At 42.5% G+C, this 27,467-nt stretch overlaps 1 protein-coding gene across 7 annotated transcripts; it reads left to right on the top strand.

The window, feature by feature from the left end:
- Positions 1-26,071, top strand: WIPI2 (WD repeat domain, phosphoinositide interacting 2). Of its 7 annotated transcripts, none has more exons than XM_017813522.1 (13): positions 129-225; positions 4,420-4,569; positions 8,545-8,627; positions 13,376-13,627; positions 14,366-14,462; positions 15,045-15,142; positions 15,581-15,673; positions 16,471-16,541; positions 16,932-17,039; positions 17,791-17,955; positions 19,019-19,126; positions 20,277-20,407; positions 21,247-26,071. In XM_017813522.1, exons 3-13 carry the CDS (start codon positions 8,619-8,621, stop codon positions 21,357-21,359), a joined length of 1,245 nt encoding a protein of 414 aa, XP_017669011.1. In that variant the 5' UTR covers positions 129-225; positions 4,420-4,569; positions 8,545-8,618; the 3' UTR covers positions 21,360-26,071. The 7 variants fall into 7 exon arrangements, with proteins under 7 accessions (XP_017669009.1, XP_017669008.1, XP_017669011.1 ...); XM_017813523.1 differs by lacking the exon at positions 129-225 and adding an exon at positions 2,576-2,591; XM_017813524.1 differs by lacking the exon at positions 129-225 and adding an exon at positions 2,655-3,137.
- Positions 26,072-27,467: the final 1,396 nt, after the last annotated feature.

Raw genomic sequence — 27,467 nt, 5'->3', positions numbered from 1 at the left:
GGGGCCCGCTCCGCCGCCCGCCGCGTAAACAAGGGCCCGGCGGGGATGCGGCGGGGCCGGGGCGGCCGGGGGTGAGCGGCGCAGCCTTCCCGGAGGGCTCTCCTCGTCCTTTCCCCCCCCGCCGGACGGGGGCGGCGAGGGCCGTCCCGCCATGAACTTGGCCGGGCAGAGCGGCGACGCCGGCAGCGGCCATCTGCTGTTCGCCAACTTCAACCAGGACAACACGTAAGGGGCGGCGTGAGGGGGGCTCGGGCTGGGGAGGGGGAACGTGAGGGGGGCCCTGGGGAGGCCTGGCCGCTCGAGGGGGGGGCGTGGTGGGGTCCCCCCGGGGCCGCCCCTTCCCCTGTGCCGCCGGGGCCGCCCCTTCCCGGGGGTTCGGGCCCGCAGCGGGGCCGGGGTCCCCCACGGGGAGGGCGGTGGGAGCGGCCCGTCCCCGCACCCCTCGGGGCACAGGGGGGCCGCTCCCTGCAGCAGCAGCAGCGGGCACTGGGGTGGCTGCAGCGTGTTGTTGCCTCCTCCCTGCCCTCGTTCGCTGCCCATGGGGAGCTGCTCCTGCTCCTGCTCCTACTTGGGAGGCATCGCCCGCTGTCCCGTTGGAAAAGGGTGGGAAGGAGAGCTCTTGCTGCTCCTTGGTGATGTGGCTTCGTGCCAGGCCCTCCTAAGACCTGGACAGGTCTTCCAGGAGGTGTAAAGACTTCATCATCCTCTTCACACCGATCTTTTTATCCAGCTGCGTTATTTTCACCTGCTGTGTTGAAGCAGCGTACCTGAGGGTTGAAGGTGTTTTTATGAGCCTTATCCTGCTTTTGGTTTTGATTTTGAAAAAACAGGCCTTCCTCTGGTCCTTGAGATTTATTTAGGCTTCAGATGGTTCCAGCTGCATGTCTTGCAAATTACTTAATCGTTTGCAGCATGTTTAGATTAATTAGTGTGTATTAGTTTTTATGTGGGGTATTAAAAAGCAGTATCTTTAATTTAAGAACCCCCTATTAGTTGGGATTGGAGCACTAAAGATCATTTGAAGAAGCATTTGACTGTCTGAAATACTTGAGAGATGAAACTGGGGGGTAATAACCGAAAGAACTTGTACATGAGAAAGGAGGAGTTTTGATTTAGGAAGTGAGTAAGAGGAAATGATCTCAGGTTGGCATCACAGAGCGTGATCCACGTGTGTGGTGGAGGGTTTTTCTTTTAACAACTCGTTCTCTTCATGAGCAAAAATACCTCGTCCTCATGAGGGAGATCTGTGATTGTCCCCAGCATGTCCTGTAGCATATGGGAATGGTGAAGGTGAGAAGGTTATTTCTGGTGACTGCCAGGATTTAGGAGGGTCACATCACAGCAGGAAACACTCTGTTGGCTTTTGTAGGTTTTGTTGGGGTTGAGGAGATGAGCCAGTGGAGCTGGATAGACTTGAGAGGAGAGGCTTTAGCAGTAAATAAGTTATGGTAAATGATGGAGGGGGGAAGCAGTAGCCTTCTGTGTGTTTGTAAGTAAATCATTATCCGTGTATTGATTCGAGCCAAAGACTTTTGCAACTACTTTTCACATTTTTTCACTGAGCACCATACATATGTCCTTGTGCATATAAAACCTGCCCAGGTTTTGCTCAGATACCATTCATTTTTTACCTATTACTGGAAAAAAGAAACAAGTCATCATTTGCCACCTCTTTCTTTAACAGTTTATAAAGGCATTATATAAGTTTTTGAAGTTCAGCTGTGCAGTCCCACATGGAGATCTAAGGGTGGTAGTAATTCTCCTCAAAGCACCTCCCCATTTTCAGTTGCACCTTAGCTTTGTGGAGAGCTGTGTGTACTTAAAGATTGCTGAATTGTGACCAAAAAACCCATTTACTTTGGACGAGAGCTGCAGGCTTGACTTGAGAACAAACCAAACCAAGACAGAGGTAAAAAGAAACAAATGCAACAAACTTATCTAAGTTTTCTTTGCAATTCCAAGTCTTGGGCTACTGGATCTTTTGTGTCATTTTTTAATATTTATACATTTCAGATATTCGTTACAGAAACTACAGAAGTATGAAAAGGCTCCTGTTCAATTTTTTTGTCTCAAAATTCTGAGAATAATTTAAAAAGCCACTTACTTTGAGACAAATGAAGTGGTTGATGATGTGGAATAATCTCTTACTAATAGTGTCTCAAAGAAATCTCTCCAAGAAAAGTAGTAAGTATAAAAGAAGTTTTGCAGATGTCTTTGTGAGCAGCCTCTTAGTGAAACACTTGTCTGATGTGGTAAGTGGCCCAAATAACCAAGTTGCATTCAAGTTCCTAAACTGAGTAAAATTTAGTGGTTGGGTGCATTCTTTAAACTGAAGTTTATTTGATTTTTTTTTTTCTTCTTTTTTCCTGCTCACGATCTCTTCTGGTTTCATGTTTGAATAGAGAAACAAGAAGCCAGCTCTCTGGGTTTGTAGTATCCTGTTCTGTATATCTAGGAGATGACAGTTCACCAGGTGAGAAGAGCTGAAAAGAACTTCTTAGGAGTGACTTACACTTTGCCATGCCAGGCCTCAGAAAGCTCACCTATTTCAACTTTTACAGGTAACTGGAGCCCTTCTCCAGACAGGCAAGGTAAACAAATGCATATTCTTTCAGGCAGTATATGAAAGACAAGCTTTGTTTATGTCTGCCCAGTCAGTAGAGCTACATCATGCTTAAAGGTGCTTCAGTAATTAGAAAAATTGCTGACAGACAGAACTGGAAAATAAATGACATGGGCATGTTGTTATTGCATTTAAAGCTTTTACCTTCACCTTAACAAGGTGCCAGTTCCACTCAGGCTTAAATGTGTCTTGCTTATGTACAGAGCAGAGCCAGTGGCCTGGTGTTAGGAAAAGATGGTGCTGGTAAAAATAAGGATCAAGTCAACTTTTCCTTGGTTTTATGAAGAGTTGGTGATTAGTTACTCTCTCGTGTATGAAGATGAGCTTCATGGTGGCTCTTAATCTTGGGAAATGGGGTTGCTGGTAGTCGGAAGAATGTTGTCACCCTAAAAGTTGCTGTTGCTTTTCCCAGTCGTTGCAGTCCCTGGTGACTGAAGCAGATCTCCTCTACCCTGCTCTTAGTTGCTTGTTTTTCCCAGACTTAACTTTTTTGAAATGCTCGTTCACGGATGCTGTAAGTAGTGACATTGTCTCTTGGAACAGTATCTATGTTATTGCAAGTGTTGTCTTGCCTGTTTATTCCACATTGCCCTAAGCTTTATTTACATGACAGTTTTGAATTATTGGCTGGGACTGGAACTCTGCCTGAAAACACTCCACCTATAATGCAGCAGAAGCAGTTGGTTTGTGGCTTCTCTTTGATATAATGTTTTCATTAAGTAAAAACACGGAGAGGGGTATTTTCAGAAGATGTTGATGTACTTGTTTTGGACCTGGCCCTTTTCCCCAGTGAATCAATCATTGCACAACTCAGCATGACTGGCATTCCCTGATTGAGAGGCACAAGCTCCAGCTTCCAGATCAAAGTGGAGTAACCCGTCAGAATTCGGGTGTCCCAGCCAAACCATGCAGTGGAAGCTTGTGGGTGATCCCAGTGCTGGGTAGGTTTTAGCAGTTGGAAATCTTTAACAATGGATACTTGGGAAGAAAAACTTGAGTGCTCTTTGTATTACTCCTGGGAGAACTACTAAAACTGAGCACAGATACGTTTATGAAAAATTAAACACCTCACAAACTCACAGAAGCTTTAAAACTCATAAAGGAAATGCTAATGGTTAGAAGTTTGTAACTTTTTAAGCTAAGGATAACTTCAGGATCTCACCTTGCATGTATCTAAGAGGTAGAACTTTCAGTCTTTAAATTGTTACACAGATATTGCCAGAGAAGTACCTTTGGAAGTACAGTGGTTCAATTTACGGATTCAGTTTACAAACACACACACCCACTCCCCCCAAAAACACCAACCAGCAACCACCCCAAAGAACCTGCTTGTGAAATAATGCAGGTGGACAGACTGTAGAGAAGTTTTAGTCACCTTTTTTTAAAATAAGTAATTGTGTGACAGCATTTGGAAACAAAGTAGTCACTGCAGTTTTGAAAACAGAGTCCTGATGAAAGGTGAAAGAAAACCTTGTTTGGACTTCTAAGGAAAACACTGGCGTGTGCCTTAATTTCCAAGGACTTCTTAGGCCGCCTTCATTTGTGTGTGGAGTTGCAAGTGACAGGTATCAGTCCAAGTATTAATTCTGCCCTTTATTTCCCAAATAAATCAGTTTCATTCTACATTTTGGGCAAATGCTTATAGCTCAAAATACGTCCAGCGTGCTTCCTGCACCAGAAGCTGTATTCAAATTCCCTTGCCCTGTGATGTTTGGATCTCTGTAGTAAACTGCTTGTGGTGGGAGGAACAAGGGTTAGGTGCTGAGAATTCACTCCTCTGCCTTTGTCTCTCCTAGGTTCAGGTGTCCTTCACCCGTGATCCTTGAGGACAGGAGAGCTCTGTATTCCAAGGAGGCTTTAAAGCTAAACACACACCCAAAAAAAAAGGAAGGCGAGAGCGGTCACGTAGCTCCCACGCTCAGGCAGGATAGCTGAGAGAGACAACCGTATGTTGTGTTCCTTGCTGTGGTTGCAGTGGGCACAGCAGCTCAGGGGGGCTGGCCAGAGGAGCTGTTCCTCAGCTCCTGACCATTTGGATGGGGATTTGGCCCAAGAGCAGAGATATTTACTTGGATTGTGGACTTTCCGTTGTCCCAGCCTAACGCTGCGTGTTAAGGGATGAGCAGGCATGGTCTGCTTTTGCTGTAGCAGATTTTAAGTTTGGGGGCTTTCTTTTAATATAAAAATAATGGGAAAATCTGTGGGTTGTCAGTGTTGCTGACAAAAACATTGAATGTGTGAATTTCTGTATCACTTTTGTCCAAAATAATGACCTTTAATGTTAAGGCATATCCATAAAACGCTACAGCTTTGGTTTCAGCAGGCATTTGGGAGGGGTGGAATAAAGCAAAGTACATTTCCTTAGTAATTCCTTAGCAATTCTTATGCCATTTCATTGATTTTTCTTTTATTACATTCCCCTTCTTCATCATAAGCCTTTGTTCACGAAATGTTTTGTCTGTGGAAATTTACATTGGTTTTGGAATGAGGTGGAACATTAGTATAATGAGACTGTATCATAATGTAAGTAGCTTTAATTAAACAGTTATTTAAAGCAGTAATGACTTCTGGAGTCATGTTTATGCTGCAGCTGCAATTGATTTTAATCTTGGAGAGAGCTGCCCTTAGTAGGATCTTCCTGATTAATGTAGAATATTTCTGATTAATAGTTAAGGTCCTCTGCGATATGGAAAGGGAAAAACTGGTTTTCTTCCTTCTGTATGTATATTAAAGAAGCAAAAGAAAACCTGTAGCGTTCTAATCTGTCTGAAACAACTTGCTTCTAAAGAGTCAGAGAGATTGAAGCAGCTGATATCCCACTTTAGGTGAGAGCACTTAGAGTGGATGTCAGCATCTTCAAATGAGTGTGTGAAATATCTCACAGCACTGTTCTCTTGTGAGGCTATTTTTAATTATTTATGACAGTCACTCTTGAAAATACTATCAAGATTTATGTAGTCTTGGATCAGACTGCAGTATTATCTCTGGAAAAAGTGGGTAAACACAGTTCCATAAATCATGGCTGTATTGATAATTTTGTACTGAAGAGACAACCTTAATGATGAAATAGCTCAAAGTCTGCAGTCTAAGGTGTGTAATAGAGGCTACACATAATAGAGCTAAAAAAACCACATGTGCAGCACAATATTAGAAGAAAAAAAGGCGATTTTGGGGAATATTTATTTTCAATTTCAGGCTCATCAGCTTTTGAAAATGGGTGATAATAAAGCGTAACACCCACATTGTAAAAGGAGCTTCTGATAACTACAGCAGCTTCATGCTGGCCACTGTCTATCTGAACAAGAGCTGAATGGCTTATTGATCATATTTCTTCCCCATATGGTTGCACATTTTTTGGGAGGTGAGGTAATTCTGGCTGGATGCTTGTTTTGTGGATTTGGCCATTTAGATGGTTATCGGGTGTCTTAAGGGCTTAAGTGTAATATCAGTGCGGGGGAAGATGGGGGATTTAAACCATTATGATTATGCTGGTATAACTCAGCCTAGTGGGTTCTTATTACATATAAAAAGCCTTTTTCCAGTAGTTTCATAAGAAGTAATTTGAGAGTACATTAAAAAAACCACCCCAACGAAACAAACCCTCCAAAAGCAAGAATGCTGTTCTAGAAGAAAAAGGGGTTATTTTGCAGTTATGCTTGGATTCTGCAATGGGTTTAATTACGCTGACTTGAACTGCTCTGTGTAAACAAATGATTTGTGGCTTCATCACCTTGATCCTGATAGAAGTAACAAAAAGCAGTTGCCGTGGATGGAAAGGTCTATCCTGTGCTTCTTCATTTTGGCTTCTACTGATGATGATTTTTATCATCATTTTTGCCATTGTGGCTCATTTAAATGAGGTATAGGTAGTTGTAGGACTAGAAAAATGGGCTTCCTCACTGATTTCAGTGATACTGTCAGCAAAACAGTGATTCAGCAATATTCTGTGTTTAAAGCTGTAAGTACAATACAGGAATACAGTTCTGCCTAGTAATACACTCACAAATAGCTGCTGTGTGGAATTCTCCAGGAAGAAATCATCCTGTGTCTTTTGTGGACCGTTTATATTGCAAAGAGTCTTGTGACTCCATTTATTTTTAACTCAGTGGAGTGCTTGTTTACCTTTGCAAAGTGACAGTTTTAATGTCATTCTTTGTTAAACTTTCTTCTGAGGGAAGCCATAAATGATCTAAGAGAGGCTGATTCATTGCTTTGTTTTACCAAATTAAGAGTTTCACTTTTTTTTCCACAGAATGTGGGTTTTTCATTGAGTTGTACAAAAGCAGTAGAGCAAAAACATTTCAGTGTTTCTGGCCTCTAATCAGATAGAGTCTGCAGAACATACTGACTCCGTCTGAAGTAAGATTAAATTCAGTATTTCTGAGGTGACTTAGAGGAGCAGCAACAAAATTTTGTTTTATGGTTGCTCTCTATCTCTAAACCTAATACGCTTTTTTAATATCTTGGTTATTGAATCTGGGGACTTCTGCCTGCCTGCATGGTGCATATTTTAATTTGAAAGCTTAAACCTTCTCAAATATAATTTCTTAACCAGATTGTGCCAGTTGTATTTTTTTTTCTAGAAGAGAAGGTCATACCATCGTACAGAATTCGATTTTATAGCTTGAGATCTTAATTTCAGAGGGTAAGCTGCTGGAGGAACAATTTCTAATCTTCTGGGTATGTTGAAGTTTAAAAAGGGCTCACTTTGGAGCCACGAGTGGAAAATACAGGAAGAACATGAAATCTAGGAATCTGCATTGTATTCCAAAGGCAGAATTAATTGTTAGTGCATCTGAATTGTTGAGAATCATCTTGCTGAGTTCAGAAGGGCGTTATTGGCAGGCTGACTGGCAGGGTTGGCTTGGAGCCTTGTATTGAATGACTTGCCACAATTTGGCATATTGAAATGTGTTTTATCGGAATTTAATTAGTTTTTTTCTCCTCGTGTCCTGGCAGCAAGAAATATATGAACTATAAGCATACTAATGCACTTCTGTACAGCTGTATTGGCTGTTAATTTTCTTAATCTGTGGCATAAAATTGTCCTCCACATGGGGAGGGGAAACAAGAATGAGCCATTGTCTGCTGCCTTGGTGTGTAAAGACCTGCAAGACAAGCTGAAGGTTTTTCTGGCTTAAAATTTAAGACCTGTCTTTTGACTCTAACTGGAAAAGCAATTAACTGCTCTGTGAGCTAAGTGTGAAAATTGAGTAATGGAGGAAAGAAGGGTTTGTAGTCAGTTTTTTTAGTGTTCTGCTATTGTTAAAATCTGTTTAACATCAGTGACTAGCATTTTTAAGAGGGCGCCCCTGATCAAAGATTCGGTGTGAGTATTTGTGAGACTGAGACCGAACAATGGAGGTGCTAGAACATCATCACATAAAGCCAGAGAAAATTAGAGTTGGCAGTCTTTAATTACTTTTTTTTTTTTTAATATAAAAACTCTTTTGGGATGGTCGGGGACAGTTACACTGTAAAGAACAAAAAATCCCCAGATGGCCCAGTTTGAAAGGTCTTGGAGGTCACCTCTAATGATGAGGCAATGATGTAATTGGTTTGCATTACATTATTCAAGTCATCATCTTTCCTCCACACTAAGGCTTTTAGGCTGTGTGGAGAAACCAGTGGTGAGAATTGGGCAGTCGGCTCACATTGGGCTGTGACCTCTCATTCCATTAAATGTGCAGCAGAATTCCACACCTGAATTCTCTAGTTCTGAATTTCTGTAATTCTGAAGCTGTTTGGCCTTTTCAGAGTTGAGGAAGCTGTCTGTGTCTGTCGTGGCTTCTTTGGAAAAACTTTTTATCATTTTTCTTACTGAGCTAACCCAGCTGGAGGTTAGAACAGGGTAAGAATCTGTCCAAGGGTAATCACAGCTGATGTAGTTTGTGTTCCTGACTGGCTTGTTTCTTTTGCAGATCCCTTGCAGTTGGCAGTAAATCAGGCTACAAATTCTTCTCTCTTTCTTCTGTGGACAAATTAGAGCAGATCTATGAATGCAGTGAGTATCTCCTTTTTTTCTTCTTTTTTTTTAATGTCCTCAGTTGGCTTAATGTGGGAAGAGTAAGATGTTTCATTTTTTCACAGATTGTTTGGAATTGATGTAAGAGGAACCTTAGGTGTAAATATCACACAAATACAAAACGATTGCTGGGCAGGGTAAAACTGTATATTAGTGTTCTGTATTTAAATGTAGCTGGGATGTTGTGAAATTTGGTAGTGGCTGTGAGAACTCTGCTTTTCTAATCTTATGTCCAGGTTGTGTAGCAGCTGGGCATAAAAATAATAATTTACTCCTGTGAGAGAGTGTGTCTTTGGGGCCTTTATACTGGCTGTTGGGGCAGGCAAGCACTAATATACCTTTGTCAAATAAGAAAACCTTAATTATATATATATTTTTTTTTATCCTAATGTTTGCTGTTAGAAAAATACTTTTGAACATGATAGCTGCAGGTTTGCTCATACAGAAGGGTGAATAATTCAGATTCCTGAAACTTCTCAATAGTGGTCACAGTTGAGTAGGATATGAGATGACATGCATGGAGGCCTGGGAGAGAAGTGGTATCCCCTGTTTTGCCAGCAGGTCATAGACTTCCCTTTTTTGAGGTGCTAATAAGTAAACTATGAATGCTATGTGTGAGTATCCTCGCTTTCTTGTAAACTCCATGTGAGCAGGTGGTACCAATAACTATGATGTCAGCATTTATAGTGAGATCTCATGACAGAGTTGTCCTCAGACTCCATTCCCAAAGTGACCTGACCCTGTGGCATCTGAAGTTTGGAAATGGTGTGTGACTCAGATCACCTATTACTGCAGCGACAGCCTGGTTCTGTACACAGTCAATGGAGAGAAGTAATTGTGAGGTTCAAATTAGGCACCTGTGGTCAGGTTAAGTTGTGCTGCAGCTACATCTTCCTATTTGAGTCATGATCTGGTTTTACTGGTTAATGAGTGGCTTGAATTCCATTTTCTGCTGTTGAGTTTAGGTACCTGACCTCTGTAGTATGTCAGGCACTTACAGTATCTGCCCTGATACCACCCCAGGAGACTCAGTGAAGATGACTCCTGTTACACAAGACACTGAATAAATACACTGAGAGGTCAACTGCACTTTGCAGGACTGCATCTTCTAGGTAGTCCTTGAAAGAAAAAGTACAGATTGGGTAAATTGATAAAGCAGCTGGAATTGGAATTTAGACCTGCTGATTCCAGTCCTCGGACTGTTCTGGGATGCCTGTGTTGATTTAACCTCTTTTATATTGTAAGTTTTCTGTGTGTTAAGTCCATAAAAAGAGAGCACAGAGTGTAAGGTAACATTTAGTAGAATCATGGAATGGTTTGGGTTGGAAGGGACAGTAAAAATCATCCAGTCCCATCCCCTGCCATGGACACCTTCCACTATCCCAGGTTATTCCAAGCCCCGTCCAGTCTGACCTTGAACACTTCCAGGGATGGAAGCTTCTCTGGGCAAGCTGTGCCAGGGCCTCACCACCCTCACAGGGAAGAATTTCTTCCTTATATCTAAGCTAAATTTCCCCTCTTTCAATTTGAACCCATTATTCCTTGTCTATCACAGGAAATGTGATACAGAAAATGTAATGTTTTGGCCTCTGTAAGCCAGCCAACCTTTGCTCAAAGCACATCTAAATATTTGGAGATCTTAATTTTTTATATGAGTTAAATAATTTTCAGTCTTGGATTTGCAACCCATGCCTGTTAAAACTTGATATGGGGGTGGAGGGCTTCCTGTGTACTGGGTACCTCCTTTCCGAAAGGAAAGGTATCTTGAGGCCTCCCAGACACGTGCCTCCTGCTTCCCAGTTTAGTTTAAGTGGCTCTAAAGACTTTGAGTTGTTTTGAGTGAGCACTGTTAAGGACTCCCCCCTCTCCTCTGAAAGATTGATCTGCCAGCTCTTGTGTAGGTGTTTAAACTAAACTACAGAATATGCCCCAGCTGTCTTGTGTTTGAGAGAACCACTGAAAATATGGAAGATTTGGCTGCTCCCGTCACTGACTTCTCCTGTGACTGTACAAATCTCCTGCCTCCCTGCGCAGTTGATCCCCCTGTAAAAACAAGCATTAGATTGAAGGGTGATTTAAGGCTTAATGAATCCTTCTAACATGCTTCATGTTCTTGGATTAAAAATGGAATAAAGGCACAGCTGATCATAATCTAGCTGGCTCTAACCAGCTCTTGTCTGTGATGCTACATGCTTGTGTTTATGAAACTAATCTTGTTATGTATTTGCTTGTTCTCCCCTGGCTGCTGGTACTTAATTTGTTTTGCAGTTCTTTTTGTTCTTGCAGTGTTTTGAATCTGAGTTTCTGGCAATGCTTAGTTGTGTAGTGTAAAGGAGATAATACTAATAGAAAAAAAAAAACCTGTGAGTAACAGCATTGCTATAGGGCTTTAGTGCTGCTAAACATATGATTAATTCAGGTCAGCTGAACATAGGATGGGCAGTATAGCCTGGTACTCACTGTACGGTGCTGTTGGGAAGCATAAATTACTTGGCAGCTGTGAAGAGATTTTATCTCTTCTTCCTGTTAGAGGAAGACAAAGGACCAGAGGTGCATCCTGTATTTTTAAAGTGAATGTAATTAAAAGCCCATCACAAAGCCTTTCTCTAAAAGTAACTATCTGTATTATAGTCTTTTATGGTGAGACTGAAGGATTATCAATACCTTTGAAGCATTTTGCTTGTTGAAAATTTTTTCTTCTGCCTGACTGCTTAGTTCTTGATAGTGCTCTTCCCTGTGTGCCTTCCCTGCTGCCCACCCTTCCCATCAGAGCAGCAGAGGACAGCACGTTTTCCAGCTGAATCTCTGATGCTGTTCCTCTTCTGAAATACCAGTTCTCATGGCTGGGAGAGTGACAGATCCCAGAAGCTGTGTCTGAACACGGTTGTCCCTGAATGGGGAAAGAAGCTGTGCTTGTCTGGGAGCAGGGAGCAGTCAGGCTGTGGTTTTGGGGTCTCTTGTGTGCTGGTCTCCTGACTCTTGTAAAAGGATGTCATCGTTCTGAAGGAGTCCAGGCTCAGATGGAAAGCTGATATAACCCATCCCCTAAAATGTTTGAGAGCCTTTTATGTAACTAGTCTGATTCAAGGAGCACAGACCTCCGCATTTCAAAGTCTCTGCATGCATTTATTGAAGCAGATTTTTGTGTTTCTTTTCATGTGTTTTGTGTGGTATCAAGAAAATGGAGAACAATTCCTTGAAAACAAAGTCATTACTAAAATGCATTATCCCTCTTGCATGAGAAAATTGAATTTTCAAAGCCTCTGTGAGCTGTTTTGTCTTCTCTGGAAAAGTACCGTATTAAATACAATTATGTTGCATAGAGTACTGAAAATACATAGTATAAACCTGCTCCTTTTCCATAAGGAGGCTGTTTCTCTCAAAAGAATGTAGAACATTAAATATTTTTTGTTCTTTTTCTTGAAATAACTGCCCAGAAAAAGCACTTTGAAAGCAGACATACCACACAGTGATGGCAGCAGCATCCTATGCTGAGAATGCTTAACAGAACCTTTTTCATGGAATTTCTGTCACTGGTTATGAGAACAGTGCAAGTTAATTATTTAATGTATCTCTTGGGCAAAACAGAAGCCTTCGGAAACAAACTCTTTCATTTGTTTTTCTTGTTTTTTTGTTTTTTTTTTACTGGCAGTTTTATGGTTTGGAATGTGTTAACCATTGAGCTAATCCAGAGACTGACTCCTGAAAAATTTGTTTTGATGGATCAAGGCCAAAGACTCATCACTTGTCTTGATTCAGTTCTGTAATGAAAGGGCAGGTGTAGCTGGTGGCTCTGAAAGAGCTGCAGAACGTGGTAAAACTCTCTTCAGCTTTTCCCTGCTGCCAAAACTGTGTCCACTGTGTACCTGGAGCTTTTGGAGAGGAGCTTCAGGGAATGGGAGAGGGAAGCACAGATGCCAAAGTAACTGGTGTGGTGGGACCTGGACTCCTGCCAGGTCACTCCAGTGCTGTGCTGTAAACAAATGCCCTGAAAGTGCTTCGTTGCCAGAGATCCTGGACTCTGCTCCCTCCTGCTGTCTTCCCCACATTTGGAATAGGAACTTGTATTCCTCCTTTGCCTCCAGTGCTTCCACAGTAGAACTCTTGGCAAATCTGACACTGTTTTATGGCTCTGCATAAATGCTGGGCTTCAGTGATTCCTGCAACAAACCACTTTTGGGAACTGTCAGGTAAAAGGTGGTATGTGTGAAAATACTAATTGGTGGCTGCTGCAGTGTTGTAGTGAATTACTTTACAGCTTCTTTGAGTACAATAACCTTTCCTTCTTCGTGGAGAGGTGTGTGGAAATGCCAAGGTTTTTGGTTGTTGAAAACCCTTCATGCATAGTATAGGTTTAAAAACAAAACAAAAAACACACCACAAAAAAAAAACAGTGCCCAAAAATTACTTTCCTAGATTTCTACAGAGATAAAAGAAGACTGTAAAATTCTATCATTTGACAGTTTGCTGGTTTTTGTGTCTTTGGGATTTTCTTCTGTTGGATTCTGGGCATGGGGGAGTAGATGCTCTGTTCTGAAGTGTAAGGTTGTGTGACACCTTGGGCTGGGGGGAGGAAATCTTTGTAAATCAGCACTCACTGTGTACATTTTCTGCTTTAAAAACCTGCCCTGCGTCCCACCTTGACTCTGAGCTGTTGTGGCAGAATGTTTGTGCTGTTAGACTGTATCTTTACACAGACTGAATCTATGATTCTATGATTTTCTTAGACAGTATTTCCTGTTGATGTGCATCATTCTTCCTCCCTGAAATCTCCCTCTGTGTTTTTCCCTCGTTCCTGTGATTCCCCAGCTGACACAGAAGACGTGTGCATTGTGGAGAGGCTCTTCTCCAGTAGCCTGGTGGCCATAGTCAGCCTTAAAGCTCCACGCAAGCTGAAAGTTTGTCACTTTAAGAAGGGGACAGAGATTTGCAACTACAGTTACTCCAACACCATCTTGGCTGTCAAACTCAACAGACAGGTGAGTAGTAATTTTTGCCTGGCTGAAAACCTGGAAAAGAGGTTGTGGATCTTATTCTGGCACTTCCTCTGCCGATTGATGTCTCTTCCTTTGGTGACACAATTGCCATTTGAAATGTACTTATCCTTTTCCAGCTGTTGCTTCTATGTGGCATCTCAGTACTCGTATTTAATTAAGTATTTTTGGTTCTTTGTTTATGTATTTACTCAGGGAAATGTCCTGAGTAAGCTGGGCATGCTTTGAGTGGGAGGTTGGACTAGAGACCTCCTAGGGTCTCTCCCAGTGTGGATCATCCTGTGATCTTTAATATGAGAGTATGTGAGACTGACAATTTCTGTTCAGGCCTGAACATTGTTATCTACTAACTTCTTATGTTTTTAAATAGTGTTTGCTAAATTCTTTTCAAAAAAATAACATTTTAAATGTATCACCCAACTGGTGAAATTGTTAAGTAAAGTACCTGGAAGTGTAGTTTGCTGTATTACTAAACCATCAGTAGGCTCTGCAGCAAATACAGGCTTCTCTGTCTTCAGCCAGCTCATTCAAAGTAGAGAGTATGGCATCTGAAGCAAAATAATTTTCTTAATGTCTGTCCTTGCCCCCAAAAACTGAGTGTGGGAGGATGGGATTCCTGTTTAAAATCACAAGTGGCTAATTTGATTTCTGAGGTGGTGTTAAGTAACATCTTGTTAGTCATCCAGATGATGTCAGCATTTTGTCCTTTTCTCCCTTTTCTAGAGGCTGATAGTATGTCTGGAAGAGTCTCTTTATATACACAACATACGAGACATGAAGGTATTACATACAATCAGGGAGACACCTCCCAATCCTGCAGGTACGTTGGTAGAATCTAGCATAACTTAAAAGTGCTGTCAGTGTATGATGTTCCCCACAGGGAACTGTGTTGTTGTTAATTCCACTTTCAAACAAAAGTAACAATTAAACACATGAGTGTTGTCTTAAAGTCTACACGTTTGATCCAGGAGAGGTTTTTGAGAAAAAATTGCAGACTCTGCCTTAAACTGCATCTTCCCAGCATTTTGGTCTCCTAGAGTGGATGTGTTGAAATGTTAAAAAGAAATAGTAGGGATAAAAACCGGATTTTGACAGCACTTGGTGTAGTTAAAGGCCTTGTCAGGTTAATGCTTTAGGAATTGTGGCAGACGTGGGAAATTCTACTGTTTAATCAGTTATTTTAGCTCTATTGGTATTCTTCCCTTTCTATTTTATATTAAATTTTAACTTATGCTAAATAGTTGAATATGTTGCAGGTTGACTCTGACATTACTGGTCCTTGTTCTGTTTCTGTTGATAATTTGAGTTATCTTTGTGACACTCAAATGCAGAATCAGAAAGTTTCGCTGCTTAAATCTTGGAATTTGCCTCTTTCTAATTCTGTTTTCTCCATCCCTTCTAGGGTTGTGTGCTTTATCAATAAACAATGATAATTGCTACCTGGCCTACCCAGGAAGTGCAACTATTGGAGAAGTACAAGTCTTTGACACCATCAATCTGGTAAGGATCTTTGAATGCTGTTTCCATTTCTAAAGATGCAGGTTTTGGAAATTACTTAATTTGCTCAGAGAGGAATTACTGGACACTTAGGTTTCTGTGCATCAGGGTGCAGTCTTTCTTACAGCCAGACTTCTCAGAACGTCAGCAAAGAAAATACAGGTGCTAGTATTGGATTTAATGAGTAGAATTGGGCAAATGGGTGGAATAAAGTAAAGTAATTTCTATTTGAATTGTCTTCCTGCTGCTTATACTTTCTATACACGGGCTTCAGTGATAGTTTTATGTACTTAGCAGTTACTGAAACAAATATTGAAGCTGTTGTCTATAAACTAAGACCCATATTTGCCTTGAATGTGCTTAAATATGCAGTCTTAAACTGCACATGTGTAGCTTTTTAACGTGTACTGTGCTAAGGTTCTATTTATTGATTCACTGCAGAGAGCTGCTAATATGATCCCAGCTCATGATAGTCCCTTGGCTGCTTTGGCATTTGATGCAAGTGGTACTAAACTTGCCACTGCCTCAGAAAAGGTAAGAGGGCTTTTGATTGACTTCCCAACAGTGATAAAAATCAAATCTGTCACTAAGTATTTTAAGAAAGTTTAAATGTGCACAGTTCCATGTGCAAGTGCCAAAAAAGAAGGCTTAGTTACAATGGAAAATCTAAGTTAAGGACTGTTAATGATATTTGACACAATTTCCATGCTGTGAAATATTGGATAATAAGGTTATTTAAATTAAACATTTTAATCTGGCTGTAATTAGGGCAATCCTCGAAGTCTTTCTGCCTTTAATGCAGGAGACTTATTAGAAATTAGCTGTCTTGTTTTGATGCTGTCTCCCTAATGAAAACAAGACAGTTAAAGTCAGAATAGAGAGAAGTGCCTTGCTAGTCTTTGGCATGTGATGACAAATCGTTCATGTAATATGTATAAATTAGAGAGTCTGAAGCCTCTGCTCTTTGAGTAATAAGCTTAGACTATGAAGGTGTAGTTGATTGCATCTGATAAAGGCATAAAGGCATCCAAGTGACTGCATTCTGGTACTTGTCTAGTGTGGTCGTTTTCATGATCAAATATGAAAAGAAGGGCTGGTTTTGATGCACAGCTTGTTCTCTACATTAGTAGCTCCCCCCTCTTGTTTCAGTACTCTTCAAACACATCCTACAAACAAGCTCCATAAATATTTCATGCAGTATCTGGGGTGCATCACGGCAATAAGTTAACAGCAAAGTGGTTTGCTGCTTCCAGTTGTACTCTGCTCACTAGAGCTAATACACAATGAATCAACTTGAAATGAAAAATGATTTATTTATTTTTTCTTTACAGGGGACAGTAATAAGAGTGTTTTCCATTCCAGAGGGACAGAAACTCTTTGAATTCCGAAGGGGAGTGAAGAGGTAAAGTTCAACTGGGCTAATTACCTGAAGCTCGTTCCTTATGGTTGAGTTCCAGTATGTTCTGCAATTGAGCTGGCATCCTGATTTTTTTTGCCTCTTTTCATCTTCATTCATCCTTGCATCTGTGCTTATAACAGTTTCAGCTTGAATGTCTTCCAATTTCATTCCTTTGGACTTGACTATTCTGCAGATCAATCCTGTCAGAATTGTACTCCCTCTTGCCTTTTAAAAATTTATTGGTGAGGGAACTTGTTTAAAGGGGGTCACCTTTTGTAGGATATATTGTATTCTTGTGGCAATTGTAGGCAGTACCTCTAATATTCTCGCTCTCCTCTAAGTCCTTCTAGTGCTGTGGTCATTAATAGCCATGTTTGGTTTTTTTTTCCCCAGGTGTGTGAGCATCTGTTCGTTGGCCTTCAGCATGGATGGCATGTTTCTGTCTGCATCCAGTAACACAGAGACAGTGCATATCTTCAAACTTGAGACTGTGAAAGAAAAGTAGGTTTCAGATGTACCTTAGATTTTTGAAGGAAAAGGCTTTAAAATTGATTATTCTCAACAGGATGAGTTCTCCAAAGTCTGGACAGACTCTTTTGAACACTTCTGTAAAGTAAAGGGCATAAGAAGTCACTTATGAATCAGCAACTGCAGCTGAGCTCTGTACTGTTCTCCCACTGAGTAGAAAAGGTGTTTCTGCCAAAGAGAACTTGGCCATCCTTGACAGGAATATGGAGCAGTTTTGACATTTTCGGTTACATTTGTTTCACCTCCTCTGACATCCATATGAGAAGAAGTATCTCATCATTGCCTTCCAGCTGCATATAGGGCTTTAAAAGGCACCAAGTTGTAAAATGTTCCTATTTATGATTTTAGAGGACAGTCTTACTGCATTTCTGTGGAAGTCGTTGGAAACAATGATATGCTTAGTGATAAACAGATTAATAAAATCTTGAAGCGTAGCACTTTCAATGAATTCTGCTCTTGTATAATGAACATTATGAAATGCAGTCTTCTATGCAGAAGTATCAGTTTACAATCAAACATGCTTAAATAACAGGCTGAGGGTATTGTAGGACACGTTGTGCCCTGTAGCATCAATTGTGTTATAGTTCTCAAGGGTGTCAGTTATTTCTGAAGAGAAACAAATAACTGCTTGATATCCTTTAAAAATAAAATGTTTCAAAGTGTTCACGCACTTTTCTCTCTAAGGTGAAGGCAAAGTCAGTCACTTTTCTCTTCTGACTTGTAGACCTCAGGAAGAGCCTACCACCTGGACAGGTTACTTTGGAAAAGTGCTGATGGCCTCAACAAGCTACCTGCCCTCTCAAGTAACAGAGATGTTCAACCAGGGCAGAGCCTTTGCTACGGTCCGTCTGCCCTTCTGTGGGCACAAAAACATCTGTGCACTTGCCACGTGAGTACTGAAAAGGAACCTGCACTCCCCACCCTGCTTGCTGGGTTTGGGCTCTGGAGAGGCTGACACTGTAAAACATAACCCCGTCTGCAGCAGGGCAGTGGATCACCCGTAGTCACTGCAAAGCCTCTTCTAGTGTAAGAGCAACGTGTCAGAGCTAACACCTCGCAGCCCCGTGAGGGGAGGAGGAAAAGGCAAAATGTTTGGATGGGAATAGCCCAATTTCCAAGTTTTGTTTAAAGATGTCTTTTAATTTTGAAAGAAGAATGTTGAGAACAGACCCATGGGCTTTTATGGCATTTGCTTCCGTTAGTGCTATGGGGAGTGATACTGTGTGTTGTTAGCAAATTGCAAAATTAGGCAATCCAGCCTAACCATTAAAGAAGCCTTTGAAAGCAAGTTCATATAATTCTTGTCTCTAAAACAGCATAGCATTCATTAAAGTTAATTTTTAGGACTAAATCTAATCTTTTATGCTGTCTTCCTCAAAGGCAGGTCCCATTTGGCACAGCTACCAAAGCAATAAGCGGAGCAGTAGTAAACTTATTTTGTGGGGGTTTTATAGTTTTTATGCTAAATTGACTTCATGTCTGTGCTCTCACTCCTCTGATCTCAAAGCACCCTTTAAGCAATAATTAAGCTTTGCAACGTTTCTGAAATAAGTAAATCCTTCCCGTTAGAATACTTGTCTTTGGAGTTGCACAAAGCTTGATAAGAGGATGGTGATTCCTGAATCTGTTTTAATGAGTTCTATATAATTGCTTGATTACTGTGGCATCCTGTTAGCCCCAAAATGTGGTTGTGCAATAATTTTTTAATACACAGTTCTTTCCTGGGTGCTCTAACTGCTAACAGCATTCCCTGTCTAGGAGCAGGAGTGTGGAAAATAATGCCTTATAAGCCATAGAATCATTTAGGTTGGAAGAAACCTCTAAGATGGAGTCCAACCATTAAATCATGGGAAGGGAGGAGAGTGTGCTTTCTTCTGTTCTTAGTAATAATCTTTTATTTAATAATCTGTTATTTATCTGTTCTTATTAATCTCTCCCCTGAACCTGTTTAGAATCCAGAAGATCCCTCGTTTGTTGGTGGGAGCTGCCGATGGGTATCTCTACATGTACAACCTGGACCCCCAAGAAGGAGGCGAGTGCACACTAATGAAGCAGCACAAGTAAGTCCATGTTAGCTGAGGATTGTTGTATTTTATTTCTTCTCAAAATCCAGTTCATTCGTAGACTTTTCCAGAACAGATCTAAGTTTAACTTAGAACAGCTCACTTCTTTAAACTAATCTTCCACCAGGCCTCTGACATGAATTAGTAACTTCAGAATCCCCTTGAGCCTTCCTTTCAAGTATCCACTACACTAAGCTCCACTTTACCATCAGAAACTTAACACTGTCTGGGTGCAGGGAGGGATCAATCGCTGTTTGCTCTGTGATCCTCTTTCCTCTTGGCAGTTTGAGTTGAGTTACTTAAACAAGAACTTGAAACGACTGACACCATCCTCTTCATCAATAAATGAAGTGGTTACAAACATGAGAAAGAGATGTTACTCTGACTTCACAGTGGGGAATCTGACTTATGAAATTATCCATATTCTCTCTCTGCTGGTGTCCTTACTAAAATTCCTTGCATATAGCTAATGTTCTGTAGCAGTACTGTAGAACACTGTGACAATGCACTGTGGTTTTCAATAAGGAAAAAGCTAGGGTAATATAATCAAATTACTTGATCAATCATAGAATTAAAGACAGTAACTCATTATGATAATTGAGGTTTGCAGCTTTGGTCAGTCTGTAATAATGGCCAAAAATCATACATTTATACAAAGACATGACCTCTGGTTTCACTTACAGATGAAGTGAAGCCTCCTAGAGGGAAGCCTTTATCAAGTTCTTAATCTCTGAAATGTTCTAATACTTTCTCTAGAGGGTTTTGTAATATCTGTGTATGAAGCAACCACTTCTGTGGTGGGCAGAGCTCAAGACAATCTATACTATTGCTGCTTGGAATGTGGTTTTTTTTAATCACACACTCTTGTTTTGAATCTTTTTCTTTCCTGGTATAAGCTGCTAGGATTTAGATCCTGATGCCGTGTCAGAGGCAAGCAGGATGATGACGAGTCTTTAGGGTTAAATACAAGGTGTTGTCAGGTGCCTTCTTGCCAGGCCTCTGGAATGGAGGGACCAAGTTCCTCCTGTTGCATTTCTGTCTATGTTATTCTTGTACATCTGATGAGATCTTTTCCCATAGCTGTCCTATGAAGCTGCATTGTGCCCAGGTGGGTCAGCTCTCCAGATAACCTCTCTGTGCTTGGCAGGCTCGATGGCAGCATGGAGCCAGCCAACGAAATCCTCGAGTCTGCATCCCACGACCGGCCGCTGGTAGCGCAGACGTACAGTGCCGCTGTGACTAAAGGTACATATGTGCCTTCCTCACCCACAAGGCATGGTAAGGAGAAGGCTGGGAATGGGGCAGAGAGCACCTCTGCGTGTCGCTTCGTTCTAGATGGCTGCGTGAGCTGGTCCACGGCAGCACGGAGCTTTGCGTGACTGCGTGTGCGCTGTGGAGCATTGGTGAGCAGTAGGAGAAGAACCCTCGTGGTGTGCAGTAGCCTTCTGTAGATGGATCGCTTGTCTTTGCTACTTTCTGGGTAGAATTTCTTCTCGAGTTGTGGTTGATTACCGTAGTGATAGTTTTAGTACTTGCCAGATGGTTCTTGAGATGCCCTAACCAGTTATTCCATACAGTTCTGCACCCAGACCTTGTGCAAAGCATCTGAATTATAGCCCCCCTACCTTTTTTTTTTTTTTTTAAGCAAGGTTGATAAATTCTGCAATTGTTCCTTTATGGGAACAGTGACCTTTTAGCCTGATTTCTTGCTCTGTTAAATTGAGAGGATGAGAACTTGTTTAATGCTGCAGCTCTCCAAGTCAGTGGAGCTTTTGCTGGCTCTGGCACTCAGGTTAGAGCCTCACTGCAGAGGAAGGACAGTCAGCACATATTGCATCTGTACTGCACCTGCAGCTGTAATGCATCTGTGGAGACTAAAAAACATCAGCCTGCCCAAAGCACCACTATTGCACACACACAGAGGAGCTTAATTTTGATCATAAATTTTTCTTGGCTTGGAGAAACACAGTCATAAAAGAGAGTCATGATAAAAGCAAACATAGGGTGGCAGTGAAACTATTTCAAGTAATGCCTAGTACTTCAGCTCTACTCATTCACTCTGGATCCAAGCCTTAGTTTGCTGCTGATTCCCCAACTCCTTGTTCCTTTCTCTCCAGCCTATACAGATGACCTGGGTGCTGTGGGTGGAGCTTGCCTGGAAGATGAAACCAGCTCACTTAGATTGGATGAAGACAGTGAGCATCCCCCCATGATCCTTCGGACAGACTAAACTTGGACCTGTGAACTCACTCCTGAAGCAGAGAACACTGGCTTGATGTTTCTTGAGGAACCTCGTGTTATGCTGCTATGAACTTTGACATGAGTTGGGAGAGAGGATGACAGACTCTTACAGTTTTAAGTCGTAGCTGTAGTTCTAATTCTATACAATTGGAAAAATATATGGTTTTCAATTCAGTGGCTTTTAATCTTGCTTATCTATTTTAGCTGTGTCTACTTTTTTTTTTTTTGTTGCCAAAACCTGCTGTTTGTGCAGCCCTCAGAGCCTACTAGCTTTGCATGCGTTCATGTGCCAAGCAAGCATAGGAGGGGGAGAGAGAGAGAGAAGCCACTTTATAACAAACTCAAGTTTGTATTTTTTTTATATATGTACATAATATTTAGCCTATATAAAGAAGGAGTAGAGAAGTGGTTCTGGAAGCTGAGACTAGTTCTGCACTGACAAAGGTCCAAATGGTTCCTGTGCATGGGCTTGCAGGCATACCTAGTGACTGACATGCAACCTTTCAAATGCAATGGCCTGTTTTTTTGGGTTCTCCCCTCCCTTTCCTGGACCATTTTGTTAATTAAAATTCCTTCTGAATGTTGTGTATTTGTGGGACTGTTCTGTTTGTTGGGATGGAAAACTGGAAGCGTTTCCCTGCGTAAGGATATAGAATATGGAAAGTGCCTTTACAGGGAAGGAATTGCTGCAGGAAGAAAGCTAGAATGAGGGAAGAATTGTTAGAGAATCTTGTTTGTGCACCTTTAGTGCTTGGGTGTCTGTAGTAGTGGCTGATAAGCTTGTGGGTTTTTTAGAGAAGAATTGGAATGCACTTTCTTTCTCTCCTGTAGATTGTCCTATTTTCTTGGCAGAGTAGCAATAACCTTTTTTTATACTTTTTTACATTATCCAAAGCAAGGATTCTGTCAGGCTGGAGGGAAGTCCCTGTAGAGTTTGGCAGCCCCACTCTATTAACAGCCTTAAGGTTTTCTGCTGGAAGGCATAGCTCTCAATTCCTGCTTCTCCCCAGTCTGGGGCTGAGTGCACTGCTCTAACAGTGAAGGTTCGTGATTTTTTTCAGGATACTGATGTAAATATAAATGATTTTGAAATATTAATTTTCTTCTGGGTTATCTTCTGCTGGATAACAATACTTTTCCTTCTGTTTTGGGGGGTTTTTTTCCCATTTTCCCCTCTCATCAGAGTACCTATTGTGATACACTCAAGGACTGGTTGTCTCTTTGGCAATTTGGGAATAAATCCATAACTGCCCTGACTCTGACTAGAGTTTTCCAAGGCTGAGCAGTGCTGCAAACTATTTTTAGGGTTGTAATGTGCCTTCTCTTAAGTCTTGGATAACAGTTAGTGAGCAAGTGATTAGCAGAGTACTTGGTGAGTGTTACTTTCCTTTGCCGAAATGAGCCTCCCTTGCCTTTTGTGTAGCAATGTAGGTTGCTTCCTTTCCCTCTTCTGACTGCTTGCAAAGAAGTAAAAATAAAAACAGACAAGGAAATTGCAGATCTTGAAAGGAGGACAGAGGCTGAGTGCTCCAGCTACATGTGAGCTCCCTCCCACCAACAGGCAGTGATGTGCTTTTAGGACTTGGTACTATTGAGTCTTCTCTTGAGCAGTAGCAGGCAGTTTTGTCCCCAAAGCCTGTGTGGGCAGGTGGGCTTCCCCTGCCTCTAAAGTAGAGAAGAAGGAGGTAGCCCCTGCCAGGAGACCTCTCTGTCAGTGAGGCTGCTGTCAGTCCATGTAAGTGGAAGAGGTTTGTACACGACCGTGTGGGAGAGAAGGGATCAGGTGTGTTTATTCACTGAAACCCTGGACTGTCCTAAGTAGTTGGTTGGAGTGGCTTGTGGTGTCCCCTCCAGAACCCAGCACATTCACAGGAAACCCCTGAGTCATGCTGAAATCTTGCTTAGTCTCTCGACTTTAAGATCTGACTGATAACTCAATTCCATGGTCTGGAATTATTTATTTTCTTTCTTTTTTTTACTGCAAGTGCTCTCAGCTTTGCTGTGGAGCTCTGAGCTGCAGAGTGAAATACAAATCTCAGATGTGAGCTCGGTGAGCTGTGGCAAACTGAACCACCCAGGAGCTGTCAGATGTCTGCTCATTCCAGACTAAAGCTGGTAACATTCCTGATAACATCCTTGGAGGCTTGGCCTGGACTCCACAAGCACAGTTAGCAGTAAACATGCACCAGCAACACAGGTCTGCTAAGCACACAAGTTTTACAACTCTGGAGTGTAACAAAGGCCATGTTACATAGTCAGATACACCCCTAAGTGTAATTACTAACTTCATTGCTAAAAATGGGTAAAATTTTACCCCCATCTTACCTTTCACACCTTATTTTCCACCAGTGAGTTTGAGATCCCACGTTCACTGTGTTTGTGTCTTCCGTATGTTCCTGCTCCTGAGCCACACACTGTGGAATTGCTGTGCCCTACTCGGTTCACTCCTAAGTAGAAGCTGGAAGCCAGTTAAAGTATCTTTTTGTTGTTGTAACTGGGAAAATCTTTAGAGAGCAGAAGCATTAATATTCTGGGGTTAGTGACCAGCACAGAGCTAGTAGGGTGGAACAGGTGGTTTCTGGTCCCCACTGGCTGTGTTTTTGAGAGTGGTGGCAGTAGTCTGTCTTGAGTTCGTTGCATGAGGATATAAACTTTTTCTCAGATAAAATATGACTAATATAGTTTCTCTGTGATGGCCTTAGGCCCTCAGAAACCACCCTGTTGTGGTGTGCTACCAAAGTTAAAAGCCTTTCAGGTTGGGGGTTCATCCCAGTGACACAAAGATGTTTTTTGGGGTTTTTTTTGGTTTTTTTTAAGCATACCAGAAATGCTGTTTGCAGCTGCATCCTCACCTGAGTATGGAGCATGTGATTGCACTGTTGTTCTCTGTGGATCAGGAGATGTCTAAACATTTCTGTTCTGGTGGTCTGACAGCCCAGGGTAAGCCAAGGAGGCTCTAGACCCGTGCTGTGACCATAGGCTTCTAGTTTAGGATATGGGAACTATGTCCCCTCTCGGGTTAGACTGACCTTCCTTGGAAGGACAGTGTTTGATCTGTATAGCTTGTCTTGAATCTCTTGATTCAAGCTGCACTTCTTGATAGCTTTTAACTCAGTGGAGGGTTGGGGCAGAGATAACTGGAACAACCAAAGCTGGGGAGGGGGGAACACTGAAAAACTTGCAATCCTAAACTCAGGTCTTAGCTTGCAGTGGGATCAGTTCCCAGTGAGTACCATAGGGAAGGAGCTGTTTCTCTTGATGTGCAAATAGGCAATGAGTGCAGGTACTCAGCTGCTGTCTCGACATCTGTCTGTTTACTCTGTATTTCAAGTTCTGAGGCAGAAAGCTTTTATCTGCTCCAGTCTCCTCTTATGTCACTGTTTCCAAAATACAGGTGATAGATACAAATCTAGCAGTTAAAAGGCAGGGCCTGGCAGAGGAGGAGGAGGAAGTAGAAAGCATCAAGAGGTTAGTAAAAGCTGTTTGTTCTGATGCCCTGTTCAGCGAGGCATTGGCACGAGTGCTCCCTCTGGGATCAGGTGTGTGCTTGTACCTTGCTGCTTTGGGTCCTGCACGGCGAGTTTCTTGGCTCTGTGTTTTGCTGAGCGTGGGGGTAGAGGTGGTGGCTTTTCAAGTCTGCCTGAATGCAAATAAATACCTGAGAAGACTTTTAATGCAGTGACAGGTGTCTGACCTGTGTGTAATAGTGAGAAGGGAGGAGTGAGCTGAGGAGCCACAGGCTGGGTGAGCGGGTTAGCGCAGAGCCCTGAGCAGAGCGCTCTTTGTTTAACGTCCCATGCTGTGCTTTCTTGGCTCCAGTAATGGCATTAGCACCAAAGCAACATAAAGTAGGACAGTAGAATTTCTTTCCCTGGGGGTTGCTGAGCTGTTCAGTACCCCACTGGTGTGTGCAGATGCTCTGCTGCTGTTTGCAGAGCGACAGGAGTCTTTGTCCAAAGCACTGGTGTGGATTAATCACTGCAGAGGTTTGGGAAGTTTTTATTCTGTGCTCCAGCTGTCCTGGCTAACAGTCAGCTTTAGTTAACCTGTTAACATCTGAGAGCAAGGCCGAGTGTCTTCTCCACATGTGCAGAGCAGGCCTTTCTTTTTCTGGAATCTGCTGCCCCGTGAAAGGCTTGCAATGAAGAAAGCATGGCTCTGACTGTAAATAAGTCCTTTCAGATTCCAATTGTACAACCAAAGGAATTCAGCAAATTCCTATTTTTCTAATTGTGACATGCCTTCATTTTAATGCTCTTCCAACTGGCACAACTCATCTCACACCACTTTGAAAATAACGGGCAAGAAGTTTTATCTCTGACTTGCAAACAGCTGCCGTTGTGCTCGTTACAGGTGTCAGTGCTGTGGCTTTGGCCATGCGGCCGCAGGGACCTGCGCTGGCTCCCCTGCATGTGCCCGACTCGGGAGTGGGGAGTTCTTCCTGAACCTGTAGCTCTGGGTTTCTGTGGGGTACTGACTCGGCCCTATGTCTACCTGGATCTATTTGCTCTTGCATTTGCTTCCTTACCTGGAGAAAAAACCCTGCATCCTGCAGTGCTCACTGACTGTTCGGTATCTGTGTCGATAAGTGGAAAAATCTGTCTTAACATTCCACCTCACCAAGTGTCTGGCTCTCACTGCTAGCCCGTCGCTCTTTGTAATTTTATAACTGCCTAAGAAATTAAATCTGTGTTGTGATAAGTATTCTGTGTCTTCTTCCTTTTGTTTGCTGCTTGGAGATGGGGCCGGATAATATCAGGGTGAGGCTATGTGGCCCAAACCAAAATACCAGCAGTAATAAGCCCTCAGTCCCAGCTGTGCTTTGTAGCTGCTCTCCACAGGCACTGTCAGCTTGGGCTTTGCAGGGAGTGGGAAAGGACTAGCCGAGTTTTTCCTGGCACATTTTGCTTGCAAATGTAATTTTCCCTCTTGTTCCTCCTTAAAGCTGCTCTTCCCAGGACTTGCATTCATGCATTTTTCTCCTGCTGCTCAGGTAAGTTTGATAACTGCCTTTATTCCTTTTTTCCGTGGGATGCATCTCAAGCAGTGCTTTCATAACCACCCTGTGCTGTCGCTCCAGGCTTGTTGCTTCTCACCTTCAAGCCCTGGAGGAAGATCTGGAGTGAGCCCGTGCAGATGGGAGAGGAGGCATCTCCTGCTTCTCTGTGCATCCTTCTGCAGAGCCACGACAAGTGCTTTGATCAGGAGGGACAAGAGGAGAAAAAGCTTTTCTGCTCTTGCTGGCAACAGTGGAGCACACAAGGATGAGATGAGATGAGGATGAGACTCTCCCTATATGACTGTTTCATGGCAAGGCCTCGGCTGTGGAGCTGCAGGCACCTCCTCTCCTGATCCAGCTCTGGAGGGCAATGCTGCCCTGTCACTGCTGCTTTGTGCCTCCCTTTGCTCCAGGCAAAATAGGCTCTGTTAGCTCAGATGAGTGTCTCTAAACTGTTCATTCAGCTGCTGGTGACGTTTCAGTCTCCTGCCTGGAGCAAACTGAAGATCTGAGAGAAGCTGCTGGTGGATTCAGGAAGTGGCAGTGAGTTCCAGCTGCAGTGGAGGTGCCAACAACTTCTCTGTCCCCCATACCCCAAATGGATGGGGTCATCCAGACCCACTGATGTTTTGGGAGGTCCAACAGCCCCTCTGCTCCTTCCCTAGGAGAACAAAGCACAGTATTCTCCAGTAAGCCTGGAAAAACTGTAAATAATGGGTCAAACCCAGCTCTGAAGTAGGCAGCTGTGGTTGCATTCAGATTGGCAGTCTCATGTCTGCCAGTACTGAGTCTGGCCCACTGAGCATGAATTCCCAGGGAAGGGACTGAGCAATCTCTTCTCCAATTATTTATCTTATTAAAAGGGTAAACATGGACTTGTCCCTGTGTCCTTCCTGACATGCTTTGTTTTGGTACTGACTAGGCTTTTGGGTTTAGCTGTGCTGTGATGATCCAGCAAGTGCTCAGGCACTGAGACCCTTTGCTATGCAGGACTCAAGTCCAAGATGAAATAACTGAGCAGAAGCAGAATCCTGGTGTGAACAGCCCCACTTCAGGGGCTGTGGCTGAGCTGAACACCCTGCTGGGAGCAGAGGAAGG

This window comes from Lepidothrix coronata, unplaced genomic scaffold (genome assembly GCF_001604755.1).
Source record: "Lepidothrix coronata isolate B3197 unplaced genomic scaffold, Lepidothrix_coronata-1.0 Scaffold41, whole genome shotgun sequence".
NCBI lineage: Eukaryota > Metazoa > Chordata > Aves > Passeriformes > Pipridae > Lepidothrix > Lepidothrix coronata.
The sequence above is the reverse complement of the archived record's forward strand: the minus strand, read 5'-3'. Positions and strand labels throughout refer to the sequence as shown.